The sequence below is a fragment of the Etheostoma cragini genome, chromosome 1, assembly GCF_013103735.1.
Source record: "Etheostoma cragini isolate CJK2018 chromosome 1, CSU_Ecrag_1.0, whole genome shotgun sequence".
NCBI lineage: Eukaryota > Metazoa > Chordata > Actinopteri > Perciformes > Percidae > Etheostoma > Etheostoma cragini.
This window is the reverse complement of record NC_048407.1, coordinates 14,607,957-14,625,031: the sequence shown is the minus strand read 5'-3', so window position 1 is coordinate 14,625,031 and position 17,075 is coordinate 14,607,957. Positions and strand designations below refer to the sequence as shown.

Sequence of the window (17,075 nt, the reverse complement as noted above, 5' to 3'; positions counted from 1 at the left end):
GGAGAAAACCGGGACGACAACACAGGGAAGGCCAAACCGGAAAATAACCCCAAACAAAAACCCCAACCCACAACACCTCAGTTCCTCTCTTAGACCGCCACTCACACTCTTTAACTGAAAGAAGCCTAATTTGACCAATGAAAGTGAGCTATAATTAAATGTTTTTGTTTTTTTGTACAGCTACAATCACCAAACACGGATGGAAAACGTTCTATTTTTATTTAAGACGTGCAAGCTGTTTTAGGTTAACAGAATTTTCAATCAAATGACCAATGTTCCCTTCCGGTGTTATTTCAACATGTAACTAACTTACTATAATTCTACTTGACCAGCTAACATGATGTTTTTTTTAGAAACATGAAATCTTATAAGTTGTCAAGATGTTCATCGTGTTCCTCCCTCCCCCTGGCTGATCTTTTTCTGATCTACATTATAAGTGACTCCCGTTGTTTAACTCCTCTACTATTTTTAGCCCAATTTTGAGCTCATGCTGGGTGGAAGTTTGGCTCCACTCCTGCAAGCCAAACTTATGAAATTACCAGAAAAACCAACAAATAAAGAACAGTTGCCGCTGACAAAAACAACAGCAAATTTGTTGTGACCACAGTGAATGAACATGCAGAAAGTTTAGACTGCGCAATATCATTTATAGTTTATGGAAGAGGGAATAAATTAGCACATTGGGACAGAGACTGAGATATTCAATATCTATTGTGATATTATGCATGACTACAAAACATGTGCTATTTATTTGAAAAGCGGCGAGGGATGAGTTTTCTATCTTTCATGCTTTTAACAACAGAAACATCAACAAAACATTTCTGCAAGACCAAATAACAAAGTCAAAGAACTGAAAGAGGGCAAACATTTACAGTGGTGTAATGCAACAGTGATCAAAGAAATACAGACAACAAGCATCCACAAACACCTGCAGGGACAGATGGAGGTAGCCCTGGTGAGGAGGAGAGAGGGCTACACACTGCAGCAAGACAAACCTTTAGATAGGAATGGGGGAGGAACAATAATAATAATAATCATATTTGTAGTACTTCCAAGATAGGAGCACAAAGATAGGCTAAGTGAAAAGTTCATCCATGGAAAATATTTGGCACAAGATGTAATCACCAGCCACATTTAAAACCTGTCAGACCTTACCTTAAACAAGACGAGCTTTACATTAAAGGATCATAATGGATCAGTCCTAGCTGGGTTTAATTTTGTTGGTTAACAGCTCGTCTTTCTTAATTTGCTACTTGATCTGGTCACAGTGGGAATCCAAGGGGAGTGCCGAATGTCAGATGCAGCCAGTCCACACGTGGGTTTGATGAGCTCAGGCCCTCGGGGTGAAGTCCATCTCTCCTAAAGAATGATCATTGGTTCCTGAACAGATAACAATCAATAAACACTACGTTGCGGACTGTGCAGGTTGGCTGCAGCCAGGTGTGGAAGCTACAGTGCTGTTAAAACAACCCACGCTGCAGTAAATGGAGGGATGAGACCGTAGATAAAAATCAGTTTACCGTGGCCATGAGGGAGTCAAGAAAATTGCTGAAGTCTTTAAAGTTTTAGTATTTCAGAGCTCCTGCTGGGAATGTCATTGCAGCTGACATGGACGATAACATCCTCGGTGAGGGGATGCTAGGCCAGGAAGCTGTGAATCTATACTGGATATATGCCACCTTAGCACCTGAAAAGCAGTAAGTCATGCAGCTGACCAGGGCTTTAAGTCTAGCCCCGAGCTGGACCCGAAAGAAATGGACAGAGGCAGCAGCAGGACAGGGAGACGTGGCATCACACTCTTGAGCACAAGTTGTGTTGGTTTGTGCTAGGACAAGGATGATGTTGTCCATGAACTTCTCAGCTTCCTGGATCTGGAAGAGCTGGGAGATTTCTGTTTCTGAAACTTTATCAGCAAGGCGGATCAGCTGACACAGCCAGACGTGGAGGTGAGTTTTTTATAGATGGGGTGGCTAGGGAAAAGCAGTAGAGTGGAGGCCAGTGCAAAAGCTTAAAGGGGTGGGAGTTACAGAGTCCGTGGAGACTTTACTTGGGGACTGTAGGGTAGCTAGTTTAAGTCCCGGATGGACAAGGTACGGCGTGTGGATTGGTAGCTGGAAAGGTGCCAGTTCATCTCCTGGGCACTCCGAGGTGCCCTTGATCAAGTCACCAAACCCCTAATTGCTCTGGGCGCTGTGCTCCAGTGACCTATCATTTTGGCGTCTCTTAGGAATCAGAGCCTGCTGTGCAAGAGAGCTTAGTGTGGTAATTTTTTGCCAGTGGCAGCCGGGATCCGGTCAGAATCAGCAGTAGAAGGGTGATTGCCATATTTTTAGCCCATAGATGGAAGTGGTATGTGTAGCAAATAGAAACCACTAGAATATGTGATATAAAACATGAAAACACAGTACACAGCAAAAGTGTTTATTTTAGGATGATGGACTGAGAGTCCAACTGTTGATTGAAACTTTCCCGGCCGAAAGTATGTTTAGGCGTCGATTCGTCATCAGGTCGCTGCGTCTTCTCATTGGTTAAATCCAGACACATGTGACCACTCTTCTTCTTCCACATTACGGAAAACTGTTTTGGCAGAGACTGTGACGGTTGACTACAGAGGAGTGAAGCCTTATTGCCAACAAATTGCAAAGACATTTTTGTGCTTATCGTATATCAGCTTCAAGGGAATAGGAAGAAAGCACCCAGTAAATAATGCAATAAAGTGTTTCTGCAGGATTTTAAAAAGTCTTAAATGAGTCCATATATTGCATACTTGATCGTAAATTACATTTAGTTAAGTCTTAAATATGTATGTTCATTTAGCGCTTCATCTGTTGCCTTTAAAAAAAAAAAAGTTAAATTTCTTTTGGAAAAATGCATTAGTATTATAAATGTAAATGTACTGTATATAGCGCTTTTCTAGTCTTAACGACTACTCAAAGCGCTTTTACATCATACAGGATCCATTCAAAATTCACACACATTCATCCAAGAGTCTATCCCATGTTAGTCATGCAGGATTGCTACACTGCCCCCCCCCCCAATTCCTCGTCCCGAGGGAGAGCAAAGTCTTAAAAGTGACCCTAGCTAGTTAGCTTCGTCTGCTTCTGTCAACACTTGTTCCTCTCCTCTCCTCTCCCTGAATGACATATACCTCAGATCAAAGCAGCAACAGCAAATACATTTTGACGTTACATTACGGTTAACATTACTGGCACATATTGAGCTGATCACTATTTTGTTGAGTAACACTCACAGCGGAATATGTAAACTTGTTAATATCACACATTTAACACTAAACTCTTCTACAGTGAGCAAGATAGTTTAACACAACAAACAACAGTATACCACAAAACACAACGTTAGCTTATAACTTATTTGCCAATATGGTTAAACTGCCGCTAACAGGTTAGCTTGCTAGCACGTCAAATTACGGTACCAATAAACGTTATAATTCGTAGTACAAAAAAATCACTGACTGTAAAATTAACCAAATATACATATACAGGTGGCTTATATGTTATACAAGTATACCAAAAAGTGTCACGTTCAACTTACATTTGTATTGCTCCGTCGGTCTTACTATCACGTCCTTGGCTGCCATTATTGGGAGTTCTTCAACTTTTGTTAGCTGAGGGTGGAAACGTGTCCATCAATCCACACTCAACTTTTTTACCATTTTGACTGAATATAAAAGTCAACACGCTGCAGTTGGGTGTATGGATGGTATGAGAAAAACTGATCATAGGTGACGTGATTTCAGAAAAGTTAGGTATTTGAGACACACCAGTAGTTAGTTAGTTGTGGATGTGTGCGTTTTCGTACTTCATTAAGCTATGTCTGAAATTGAATTCATAATGGGACTTAAAAAGGTCTTAAAGTCTTGAATTTAACTTGTTAAAACTTCCAAAAACCCTGAATGCAGAATATTTAGCATTTCTTTGTGTTTTAGTTGTCATTATCAACCTAAAAATGTTAAGGTTCTTAGCTAACGTCAAACTTAATAGCTCACGCTAGCGAGGCGTGTCTTCAGTTAAGCTAATGCTAAACCTTTTTAGCTAATGCTAAAAAGACACTTGGTTTCAATTTAGTTTAGCAAACATGTTATATCAATGATAAAGCCATTGCAAACTTTTAATATAATTGTTGTTGTTGTAATGCTAGCCGTAGTAAAGCAAGCTATCAACTTACAACAAAAAATACAGCATCATGATAGCTGTAGTTCTTGAAGCTATTTCAAAGCTTCTGGCTCCCACCTAAAACTGTGCAGTTAGTACCTAACTTCAAGTTTAACTCTGCACTGCATTAGGTGCATGTTTGCAGTGATGCTAAATCAATTATTCTTTAGAAGTAGTACATTGAACTTAATGGAGCCACACATTCAGAATTTCTCATAGAGGGTGAGTTATTGTTTGTGCTTCTGTGAATTTAATTTGTGCACCACATTTAATACTAGAACTGCCAACAGGTAATATGCTTGCATCTGTTTTTTCGTTCCGTGTCACTTTGTTTCATTACAAAGTCAAAATCAAGAGTCATATTAAAAATAATGGCCAGCGGGTAAAATTTACCCCCATAGAGAATAGTCATTTTCGCGTTATTCATGAATGGTGAATCTTAGATATCACATGAATCATATTCTATCAACTTTTCTCAGTTTTGTACTGCTGAGGTACATGTAAATGTTCTGTCACGACTATGGGGAGACAGGAGGAGAGAAAAGTGTTCTAATTAACCAAAATGCTGAACAAACATCACATTAGCCTTGATCCAAGTGATGGAAGCTTTGGGCAGAAGTTCAAGTTGGCAAATATGAATCTGTATAATATAGGAGTAAGTTCAAAGAAAAGAATATAACCAGGAGTTTCTGATGAGTGTAGTCAAATTCACCTGTAGCAGCAGAATTTTAAAGTTAGTCCAAATACCCAAAATATGTTTGCTTGAAACCTTATTAAAGGCCATCTCCACTCATAATCAATGTTTGTCTCTGAAATCACATCACCTATGATCAGTTGGTCTCATACCATACATACACCCAACTGCAACTTGTGGACTTTTATATTCAATTTTTTTTCAGGAATCTGCTATTTTGTCAATGTGAACATAGGGGCACCGGGCATATTTAAATATTGTTCTGTGGTTGCAAGTTTCATCATTTGTCTGTTTATTTAAGAAGAAAAAAAAGTTTTAAAAAGATCATTTTTACCAAATTCAAACTTACCGCGGTGTCCGTATTGCTCAGTTCCGGGTAAGGAAGGAACTACCGGGTGGTTACAATTTTCTTTTTAAAACAATTAAAAAAAGAAAAAAGTGAACGGACAAATTAGGAAAATTGCATGCACATAACAATTTTTAAATGTGCGTATACGTTAACATTTAACAAAGTGATCGCTTCTTGAACAAAACTGAATCCATCCACACGCTGCAGTTGGGTGTGTGGATGGTGTGAGATGAACTGATCATAGGTAACGGGATTTCAGAGACAAACATTGACTCATATGACTAGAAATGGCCTTTAACTACTCTGGATATCAACCACAGAGCGGCCATTGTGTAGGGAATTGAGAGGGGCATCTCCATGGATTGTATTATTAATGCTTTCATCTTCAGGTACACTATAATAATAAAAGCTGATCATTTACCTCAGTAAAATGCTTTCCAGGCTTCATACAACTTTTTTCTGTATTCAAAGCTAAAGTGAAGTGCAGCATACCCACTGAGACAGACATACAGTGTAGTGGATGACACTGGAACAGAGTTTGATAAAGAGGTCGATGAAAAGGTCATGAAAAGGCGATGAAAAGCGACATCCTGGAGGAAAAAACAGACATCCTGTGGTAGGTTGTTGATGATCTTTCAGTTACTGGTAAATCGTCATTTGAATGTATTTTCCATCAACGGGTTACAGTTGCAACATGGGGCCGTTGTAATTGACTTTCCCTCAAAAAAGGCTTAAAATGTGGCCATATTAACCATCAAAACTCATAAACAGTATGGGTATTACCCTGTTAGGTGCAACTGAGGACTGCCTAGCTTCTAACTGTCTTCTTCTGAACGCCTACCCTGCTTACTCTGAAATGGCACCTGACTGAATAACCCTACAGCCAGATACCAGCCCGGCCAGGCCGGTTAAAGACAGCTCTTTTCTTGATCAGGGCACCGGGTGTAGTTGCTAGGATTGGGTTTAGTGTCCAGGAAAAATAGGCCCTAAGAAGAAGTTAATTTCAGTGGCTAGAGCAACCTTTAAGAACCTTTAAATATGTTAAACCCACTAAATCTAATTAATCAACACCTTAATAAAGAAATAAATCCATTGTGTACTACTTGTAATACTTGTAAAACGTTTAAAATTCAAAACCTGATTGTAACAGTTGAGCTTGGTGGGTTTAGCGATCTTCTTTTTGGAGAGAGAAGGGCAGCAGAGTAAATCACCCAGGCCTGGGCGATATCATCCCGACGTCTGCTGCTCGGTAGGATCCTTAAGCAACTTGATGCTTTGTCCAAAGCCCACGGTGTTCAACTTGTAATCCTCAGTCGTTGCAGTTGAAACAGAATAATCCAGACTCTGATGATTCTTCAGTTGGTTGAGTCGCGGTGGTTACCCTCTATGGCTTTGTCTCATAAATCCACTGAAGAATATTTCTGAAGTTTTTCTGTTGCTGTTTTTGCTCAAAGTCCCCTTCTCTTATTTTAGGTTGTTGGGTCAAGTTACGTCCTGTCCAGTCCAACGCCCTCCGAGATCTCTTTTCTTTTTTTTTTTTAAACATGCACCTCTTTTCCCTATTTTCCTGTAAGCATACACTCTCTCCAATACAATCTCCTCCCATTGGCATAGGCATATTTCACTTCCCTTATTCCTCTCACATACATCCTGATAATAATAATAACAACAACAATCTCCTTCATTCTGTCTTACAGTAATAATTCACACTTTTAGTTGATTACCTCGTAAATGTTACATTTATACATATCATATATTGTACCCTACTTAATTAGTTGAAAAGTACCTAATAATTTCTATTGGTTACTATAAGGATTACACTTTATGTATTCAGTGGGAAGGTAGGCCTACCCTTCAGTCCTGATGAGCTCTCTGTTTACATTTGTCCCTTGAGACCTTGTAGTCAGAGTATCATGATCTCAACTTACTTGACACTGTATTGAATTATGCTAATTTTTTTTTAATTTATTTCCAACTTTATTGTTTTTAGGAAGATTTCTTTGATGCATATAGCAACAAGGGCTACACTGCCTGGAAGCTTAAACACACAACGGGACATCGGCAGTAGCAGTGGATTTAGGAGAAAGAGCTCTCAAACGTTAAACAACAACGGACGTGAATTGGAGAGAGAAGTGTCTAAGAAGCACCAGCTGGAGGGAGACCAATGTTGTGAGGCCATATCTCCACTGAAACACAGCACAAAGAACATATCTTCACAAAAATGAGAACAACCATCTACCAAAGGCCAAAGCTAAAACATGATCCTGAGCGATGCAGCACAGTACTTGCGGTGTCAAAAACAGCATAATGAAGATAGTTATTTCCGCCCAGTGCTACCATCATCAAATAAACCTGCGCGTGATTTCTCCTCTTTACATCTTGCAAGACTTTGAGCTGTTGTTTGGAGCTGAGACTTCTTCAAAACTCCTTGAGAAATGGGGAACACTCCTGACGGCAAAAGTAATAGAGAAAGTCAAAAACCTCAGCAAGACCACTTGACTACCTCATTCAGTCTGCAGAGGAGAACCCTGATGAGGATGAAGTGCCAAGTAGGAGATATAAAATAATAACTTGTTTGTATTTGGTCACCTTTTTAGATGCTGACTATTAATTGACAAGAACATTTTGAACCTATGTTGTTGTGTCATGGGATTTCGCCAGGTGTATTTCATGCTCATAGCCTGTGCTGTCCCTTTTCAGGTTGGGATAGTGACATGGCCTCACTTCTCCTGCTGGTCTACCGCCTGCTACCAGTGGAAAGAAGGGAGCTGTCAAAATCAGTACCCGGGAAGCTGTGGATTGGGAAGTTTCATAGTGTATGCAGATTTTTATTTTTTTTATTTTTTTACACCATCCAATATACAGTAATATAACCTGAGAAATACATACGTTTTGGCTAATTATTGCACCTTTCACGATACAAGGGAAGGTAGCAAGGCCGTAGCATGACTGTTCAACATGCATACTGGATAGAACAATCCTTAGATATCTAAATATCTGGATCTAAATCTCTTCCAAAACTCCAGCACTTAGACAAGTGATGGCCCAACAAAGACCAGAATAAATTGCAAGTGATATGTGAACAACAGTTTGCGACAACCTCTTTTAGTATAGAGCTCAGTTGAAGTTCCTCGTTTAATTCTTCAGACTGATTGGGGCGGAGGTAATTATTTTTGCAATGCACCAGTTTCTATATAGTGTTATCTCCATGTTGGGGCCTTGTGAAAATTAAATCAGTGAAAATGTTATGTGTAGTAATACTTTTTGTCATCTTACAGTCATGTCGCAGCCTTCAGGGACACTCTGGTCCAGCGGAGGCAGCCCTACATCCTGGCAGTTGCAACAACAAGAAACAGCATCCATGAATACTACACTGCGATAGATAATGTGCTCCTTCCCTGCAAGACCAAGTCTTTCCTCTCAGCCTTTGATGAAATTTTCAAGGCACACTGTGTGTTTGGTGTGTGTCTATGACCAGGCCTTAAACACCCTGTTGACATTTGTGCAGACCACCATCTACAACATTGACATTGGGCTCTCTCACAAAACCTCCCATAGTCAAGGACCTCAGGGCAAAGCTCCTCAACTGAACTTGTGTTTAGAGCCTTTGTGTGCACATCCCCTTTTCCCAGCATTCAGCAGTTGGTCCACCATCTCAAACCTTCCCATGCCTTTTTTCCTGGTAAGACGTTTCAATTGGTGTGTGACCAGAATGGATGTTGTCACAGATTTTGCAATTTTTCATGCTTCAGAATACATCTTCACTGCAAACATAATGCTGGAAGCCTAGATCCAGCTGATAATGAACCAGTTACACCTTCAGTTGTTATATCAGTTGTACATAATCAGCAAACAGTGTCAACTTTAATTTCAGAGCAACCATTGAATTATCAAAGCTGTATTGAGAACACGCAACATAACTAGAATAAGAAATGCGTGCATCCCTTATTGCAAAACTCCAAAGCAGTGGTGTGGCAAATAATGTTGTAAAGAGCGTTGTTGCAACTCTGAAGGAGCATGTAGAGGAATTGCATTTAACTGTTAAAGATGTGAAATCACTACCTGGTGAGGAGGGCATGAGAACAAAATTTGATGAATATTTTTTATAGCCTTGAAAATCCATTTAGCAAACTTAACACAGGCAAAATGGAAAAAAATATGTTGGTGAGAAGTGTGGTCTTGTAGAACCTGCTGAGGTCACTCTAGGAGCTAGGTACAAGAAGGAAATGCACACTGGAGACTCTTGCTGCTTCTGTTGCAAATTATGAACAAGACATTTTCTGCAGTCGTTACTGATGGCATGACTGTGAGTGTGAAGAATCAACTTTTCAAAGAGCTTTATCCACATCGCTAAATGATTCCTAAACATCATTTCATGACTCATTATCCCAGGTCCATTCAAAAATTAGGTCCAAGTCTTCATGTTTGGACAATGAGATATGAAGACAAGCATAGGTTTTTCAAGGACACATTCAGAAATTTCAAATTTTTTTAATTATTATTAATTAATAATTAATAATTTAGTTGTTGGCTAAAAAATATTAGCTGTCTATAGCATTTCACTGTGAAAAAAGAACAATGCCCTAGCAAATGGTGAGATAATTGAGAACTACAGGTTGACTTGGACTGTGAAGTTGATGTGACATCTTGGATCTTGTTTTGGGGCAGAATATCACCCAGGCCTGATTTGCTCAAACATAGAGGATTTGCCAGTATTTATCCTGAAAAGAGAATTTTTTTCACTTAATGGAGACTATTTTCTTCTTCCTCAGAGGACTTTGAGACACTTTGTTTTGCAGAACATTTTCATTCTTTTCATGAAGGACAGTGACAAACAGGGAAATGACAAATGTTTCAGATGAGTTGTGCTTGTTTAAGCAGTTTGATCTGCGGACAACTTGATGATTTTTGCCGGGGACACCTATTAATTATTATTTATTTCTACATTAGAAAAATGCTTACCCTTCTCAAAACATCACGTTCAGGTGGTTAGTTCCATTGTCTAAATGTAAAACTAAATATGATTGTCGATATAGAATAATCAAAGATTAACTGCACTGTGACAACAGCAATCATTAAAATCAAGAGAATCTAATGTGTAGACCTGAAGTGATAATAATTCACCTCAAAAGGTGTTCTCACTCCAGAAGTATTAAATAATCAGCTCTGCAAAGTGCTACAAAGCACTGACTTGGAGTACATGTTATACTGAGTGCCACTAATAGAGTACATTTGCACTCTCAAAGTGTTTAAATATAACTCTGAACATGAAGTATATATTTTTCTCTTTTGACAATGTTCAGTGAACACTGAACTCTTGGGCCTATACAGTATTTACACCAAAATGGGTGTTAAATGTACACCTATAGACTACAATGTACACTGTGATTTTTGCTGTGTAGTATTTAAATCAGAGACATACAGGGGACGCCATTTTCCAGTGATGCAAAACTTCTGAAATAACGAAGGAACGGGGGAAAAAATCCATGTTGATTTAGGTGTTCAACAACAAACACTGCATACACACTTTGCACAGACATGAACATTTCTTCAGTTTGGCTTGATCTATTAACAGGAAAGAACAACGAGAGCCAGATTTGTCCCCTGGTGACACTATTAGGGTGTTCGTTTACCACCATAACTGTCTCCTCCTGGATATGAGCCCAGCAACAAGGTGACTGCTTGGGCTGTACAAGGATTAGTCAGGTTCTGGGGTGCAGCTGTTTGGTTGTGTGAGACGTAAAAGACAAACTCAGTTTTGGAGCCCTTTAGCAAGAAGTGGAGAGCAAAAGTTTTGGGGACAGCTCAAGGACTTCTGAATTGGTGAAGACAGCAATTACAAAGTTTTTCTTCTTCTTTTAGAACCTTGATGTACAGACAGTGCGGAGTCAGAAACATGGAAAAATTAGGATTTAGTGCTTGAATATTTCTTTGCTGGAAGCAGTTGCAAGGCAAACAACAGCATTTTCAGGAAGAAATAGCATGGACCCTAACCTCTCTAAAATATTATTATGTCTCCATCTCATGCACATCTGATGGATCATATGCAATATTTTTGCAATCAATACAGCAGTCTACAAATTCCATGTGACAGCTCACATTTCACTTGCTTTACCGAAGGACTTATTTTAGGCTTCAAATCTATTTGCTTCAGTCTTACATGCCTAACTACAGTGGATGTGTGCTGTGATTACACAGTCCTGTGGCTGAACGCTTCCAGGGTAGACACTGACAGGGCTGCAGCTGCTTATTTGCTGCTGTCGCTGTGTAGTCTGTGTCAACACAATGTAAGACCATCATACTTTCTGGACAGCAATGACTGTTACTAGTGAGCTTAGTCCAGGCAGCAGTTACGTTTTCCCCAGAAATGTAATTGACAACTCAAATTAGAAGCATTTCAATATATTTTGTAGGAGACAGCAATGGATGGCTTTATCCCTCTGAATCACTCTCTACAACTGTGACTGACACCGTCAGCAGTAGATTACAAAATGATTCTGCCAAACAACCTGAAAATAGAAAGCGATTTTTGCACCATATAATTTCACGGCATGATGTGTACAGGCAGTTATAAATACAGCAGAGCTCATTCTTTGACTCTTGGGGAAAAGAAATAGTGAGAAATTTGTTGAACTGTTTTGCACTTTTCCCCTCCTCTACAAATCCTCAGCCACATTTTTAACTTCATCTCAATCAAAGACGCCGAGATCGCAATCTGCTACACAATATGTTTTGCTCCACTTTATTAGGCCCATAGATAAACCCCATGGCTAGAACACAGACCTGTGAGTAATGAAGGCTCCCTCAGCATAACAAGATCCTATACTCCTTATGCTCTCCCTTTCCTCTCAATTTGTAGTGTCTGTGAGTTTAGCCCGTCATTTTCCTGCTTTCGTTCAAAAGAAACAGGCCCGCACAGATGCTGTAACAAAATGTAATCATTTTTTAGATCTTGAAAACATACAGGCAATTCAAGGAAATGTATTGTCAATAAGCATGCAGCTCCAGGCTCCTACTCCTAATGTGGAAAAAATGCACTCCATCTAATCATGTCAACAATTATAGAGTGTTCTCGACATACACACACCCCAAAGGTTTTGTAAATAACCGTATCGTGCACATTTCTGCAAAAATGTAAAACGGATAAACGCTTAATTCAGATTTTTGGTGTCTTGTAAGGAACTTGAATCACCTGTAAATCATACGCATGTTTACAGCACATTAACTTCTATTAATATCATGGCAGGTCCTTAGCAACACCCACATCCACACACAATCTCGTAGATCAAAATGACATTCAACAGAGGTATTCTCCGTGGAATTGGAATGAAAAAGGAGGAAAGAAAACGAACAAATGAACTCTTACGAAGCAGAGGCAGCAGTTTTAGAAAAAGCTGACGGATTGAAGAAGGTGATTGGTCCTCGCAGAAAACAGTGAAAGACCTTAAAAGAAAGGGGTTTGATTATAAAACGTTCAGTAAAAGCGTACAGCGGCCAGCTAAAGCTGAATCAAGGTCACGCTCTGCCAAACCGCTGACGGCATTACCGGTAAGGTGTATGTCTCTGGCTCCGCTCCAGATGGGGACAGTGGTGAAGATTCCCCAGCTGCCAGGCTACCGAGAGCAGACCTTGTCAGACAGTCGATTAACTGGTCGGCAGATGTCTCGCTCTCTCTGTAACTCTCAATTTTGTCTACAGTAGGTACACATTTGATGGGACTTTTTTGGGACTTTATTTCCTCTATATTTATGTACCACTGATTTATGCTTTAAATGAGGCATATGTTCAGTACAGCGCCTTTTTAATGTCTTGTTTAATTAATAAAAGCCAGAGATAAAAGTTCACACATGCTCTTAACAAGCTTTGAGTCAGGTGTGACTTTTATTTAGACAATTTAACAATGCAGATGCACGGAAACTATGATAAATCTGGATTTGTATTATGTGTACACATGAGTTTTATGAGCAAACACATTCACAAATCATAAGAAAACTGTAGCAAATTATGCACGGACAACAAGAGAACTTCTACAAGGACACTGCACACTATAACTTCTTTTTGTTGTATGTTGTTCAACCAAGGAGGGACTACATTTTTAGAAAAAAGTAAATAAATATAAAGAATCAACAAGACACAGAGAAAAATACAAAAGTGGCCACTGACAGACCACTGATATGTGGACACCTAGAGCACATTCTCCCGCTAAAGGAAAGTCTAGCAGAAAGCCAAGCAAATGCAGAAAAAAACAATACAGGGGGTAGACAAAATATTGTGAACACTTAAAGGAATTGAATCATCACTTTGGAGAATTTGGGCACGGATGATCTGAGCCATTTGGGCCTATGTAGATTGTCTCCTGTCGTCTCCCCCATCAAAGTGTCAGTTCAGCTGGCAGGTGCTGCTAACATATTCCCCAAATACCTTTATTACAACTACAAGCACGTACAACCTAAATGAAGGCTGAATACTAAAGTCCTATTCGTCACTAAGTCGTATACTTGATCAATGTAACTATTTAAAATAGCCATAGAGAGGATGTGACCCGCGTTTCTATTTAGTATAAAGACTATAAGCAACACACTGAGAATAAACCAAGCATAAATAAACACTGAGCCACACAAACATTGACATGTATTCGTTTCAGTCATACAATAGGAACTTTTGTGATTTATGAAACGAGTCAGCATATTTTGTTGCTTTATTTTATTGTAAATGGGTCTATATAAAAGTGAGCGGATAAAGATACAACAAATATGCTTAAGATATGAGTCATTTCGGTGGGAATGTAGGTGGCCACGAGCAGCATCAATTCTGGTTAACTTGTAGCCTGATGAACTTGTTTCTTTTGTGCCACATTTCGAACAATAATACTCAGATACTGTTAACTTTCCGCAGACTTGTTCTCACTGCGTAGAAATGAGATAAAGCAGCCTAGTAAAACCCAACTCGACCTGTCAAGTAACATCTAATTACTGTTCTAACTTGTGAAAGTACAACCATATGGAATAACTCGTATTTATACTTTGTGTATATATTTATAGTTTTATAGAAAAAAAAAACAATTAGATCAATGCTTTGAATAGAAAAGACAGCCCATCACGGGGATGAAAAAGACTCAATGAAGAAGAAGAAAAAAAGAGAGAAAAACATTGAAAATAATTAAATACTTAAAGTAATAAATGTAGATATAAACTTAACTTTTAATTCTAACATGCATATGAAAGTAACTGATGTGCAATTAAAAACTAAAATCCAGGTAAACAAGATATAATAAATGTGTAAAATAAATGCTACAGAAGCAATTATAGGGAATGCCAGTGCGAAAGAAAATGTGAATGATTACTTTCAGATAAGACGTTATAGTCTCGTTAGAAATACATGAAGATAGCCAACGATTTTGGCAATGCACTTTACAGGATCCGGTAGATACTCCTGAACATATTTGGGTTGTAGTTCCTCTTTTGAAAAGTTAAGTTACTACCGGTAATATGCCTAAGTGTTACCATTGAATTACAACTTTTCTAAATATATTATTTATTTCTGAGGACATTATGTGTGACCATCTATCTGTGCTCCACCTGTCTCAATTTTCTTTCAGAAATGTACCGAGTGTTAACAGCATGGTCCATCAATTTATTGGTAGTTTCATACAAATGTGTTTTCCACGAAGCTGTAAAATAATTCTTGGTTATTTAATGTTATTAGTTAATTAAATTGCCCTGCTATTCACACAATGACAAAAACTTCACAATTTTTTCTTAACAACAAAATATTCTGCTTGTCTACAAAATTGTTGCAGCATAATCTTTTTGGTCATATTCAGAATGTGTTAATATGTGTGGGCACCATCATACTGTAAATGTATGGAGCTTCAGAGACGATGTAAAGCTACTTCACAAGGCCCTGAGTTTGGCCAGGAGAGTCTCTAAATCGGACTCTCCATTGCTGCTGCAGCTGCTGACCGCTGCAGCTGTAGCAGTGGAGGAATGCTGGAAGGCCGGAGGCTCTGCTTCTACCCCCATCTTATTTTCCGTCAGCTTAACCGTTTCTCTCTCCACCACCCTCTCTCTGTCCAGCCAGTGGCTGTGACTCGGGGTGTTCCTGTACCTGCGGCCTGGCTCCGAACACGCAGCAGCCTTGGCGCGGGCTGCAGATGGATGGCACTCAGACTCGTTACGGGGCTCCTTGGCTGGCGAAGCTTTCACCACCGCTGAGCCTAAATTTATATTCTGCCGGGAGCGGGACCTTTGTAAAGGTGCCTTGTTGTTTTCTGTGTGTGGAAAAACAAAGAGACAAAGCAGTGAGACCAACTGTGAGTACGAGGGAGGAGAACAGGAAGAAGGGGGACTCGAGTGAATGAAAGCAAGCAGGGGGTTAATCAGATTACAGATTCAATTACAAACAACTCTGTCGCAAACACAAAATGATAAAAAAATAGAAAGCATTAGGAAATCATGAAGAAGCACATTAGTAAGCATATGCGCAACAAAGCAAAGGTACACAAATGAGCTCACTGTGCACACGGTTAGTCTGGATGCTTACACACACACACACACACACACTCTCCATGGAAGTGTATGCTGGGTGTACAAACACTGATGAGGAAAAATGTCCTGCAGCAGACTGTGGCATGCAGCGAGCTCAATATGATGAAATGGATATGGCTGATCAGCTGCAACAGAGACTCAATAACGTGCATTGCCCTTTTCCAATATCTGTCCCTTTTCTCTTACATGACACCCTCCCACCCGGCTCCGCATCCCCTGATTCCACCATTATGATCCATTCTCATTCCTCCACTCATCATCTCAGTTCTCTGCTCCTACAGTGGTCCTCTTCATATTTCTTGTACCTCCCCCTCCCCCCGCTCTGCTTTCTCAGCCTCCAGCCCCCCTCTCTTGTTTCCAAACACACCTCCAGACAGTGGAACAGAGTGACGGCTCAGATCAGACCTACGTTCTGAATTATAATCCCTCCGAGTAGATCTTAGACTTCATCATAGCTTGTGTGCTCTGGAAGAAAAGGAAAAATCCATATTCATGTGACCTTGAGCGTGAGGTTGAGAGGAGTGGCACGAGGAAAGACGCCGCCGCATTTAAAGTTTCCTGAGCCTGAAATGTCTGGCAAACAGGAGTCAAACACAGCAGAGCAGAACAGAGCGACCCGCTCTGTCAGCCAATCGGTAATGAGTTTGGAGCGTGGCCAGTCAGTCATGACAGTGTGTTTTATGGGCCGCGCTGACGAATGACAAGGAACGTCCCTGAACACAACCTCTGACAAATAAATAAGGATAAAGGGAGGAAAGAGAACAGAGAAGAAGGAACTAACTGCAAAAGTAAGCAAAGAAATCCAACGATCATGCACATACGCACACAGACCTGTTAGGCAAACAAGAGGCAGCAGGGGGATTTTAAAAGGATGAAATGAATAGTGTGCTGCCTTGTTGCAGTGACTGAACATTTACCACAGCAGAAAATCCAAGTCTCCTCTCATTATCTCATCCTTTTTGCGCTCTCTTCCTGTTGTTGCAGTCCCGTTCTTCTCCCCTCCCTCTTAAAACCTGTCACCTGTCACCTGTCATGCCTGTTTCTTTGTGCTTGATCAGGGCAACGCCCCAAATACACACGTTTTATTTACAAATAACACGCTCACAGGTTCTGGTGTTGAGAAAATTATCAATTGTGGTATCAGCAATTTGCATTTTAATATCTTGTTTACACCTCTGTTGACATTTTAAACTGATGCCATTTCTGTCTTCTTGGCGAGAGAGAAAGAGAACATGATAGCAAGTATTATCAGACATCAGTTTTTGTCAAAACTAAAATATCAACATCCTATTTATTTTAGTATTGTATTGCCA

The 17,075-nt window shown here is 39.7% G+C and overlaps 1 protein-coding gene and 1 long non-coding RNA gene across 8 annotated transcripts in view; both read right to left on the bottom strand.

Annotated features, from left to right (window-relative positions):
* The window catches only part of LOC117942874, an 11,724-nt gene extending 8,101 nt beyond the window's left edge, over nt 1–3,623 (bottom strand). The window contains exon 1 of the long non-coding RNA XR_004656247.1: nt 3,553–3,623. This is a non-coding gene — a long non-coding RNA (uncharacterized LOC117942874). The remainder of the gene's footprint in view (nt 1–3,552) is intronic.
* A 10,937-nt stretch (nt 3,624–14,560) lies between these two features.
* The window catches only part of LOC117942269 (protein diaphanous homolog 3-like), a 166,691-nt gene continuing 164,176 nt past the window's right edge, over nt 14,561–17,075 (bottom strand). For 6 of the 7 annotated variants that reach the window (XM_034867767.1, XM_034867701.1, XM_034868086.1 and 3 more), the window contains one exon: nt 14,561–15,485. In XM_034867767.1, coding sequence (XP_034723658.1) covers nt 15,109–15,485 — 377 coding nt within the window. In that variant the 3' untranslated portion in view covers nt 14,561–15,108. The remainder of the gene's footprint in view (nt 15,486–17,075) is intronic. The other variant, XM_034867845.1, reaches the window with a different exon arrangement.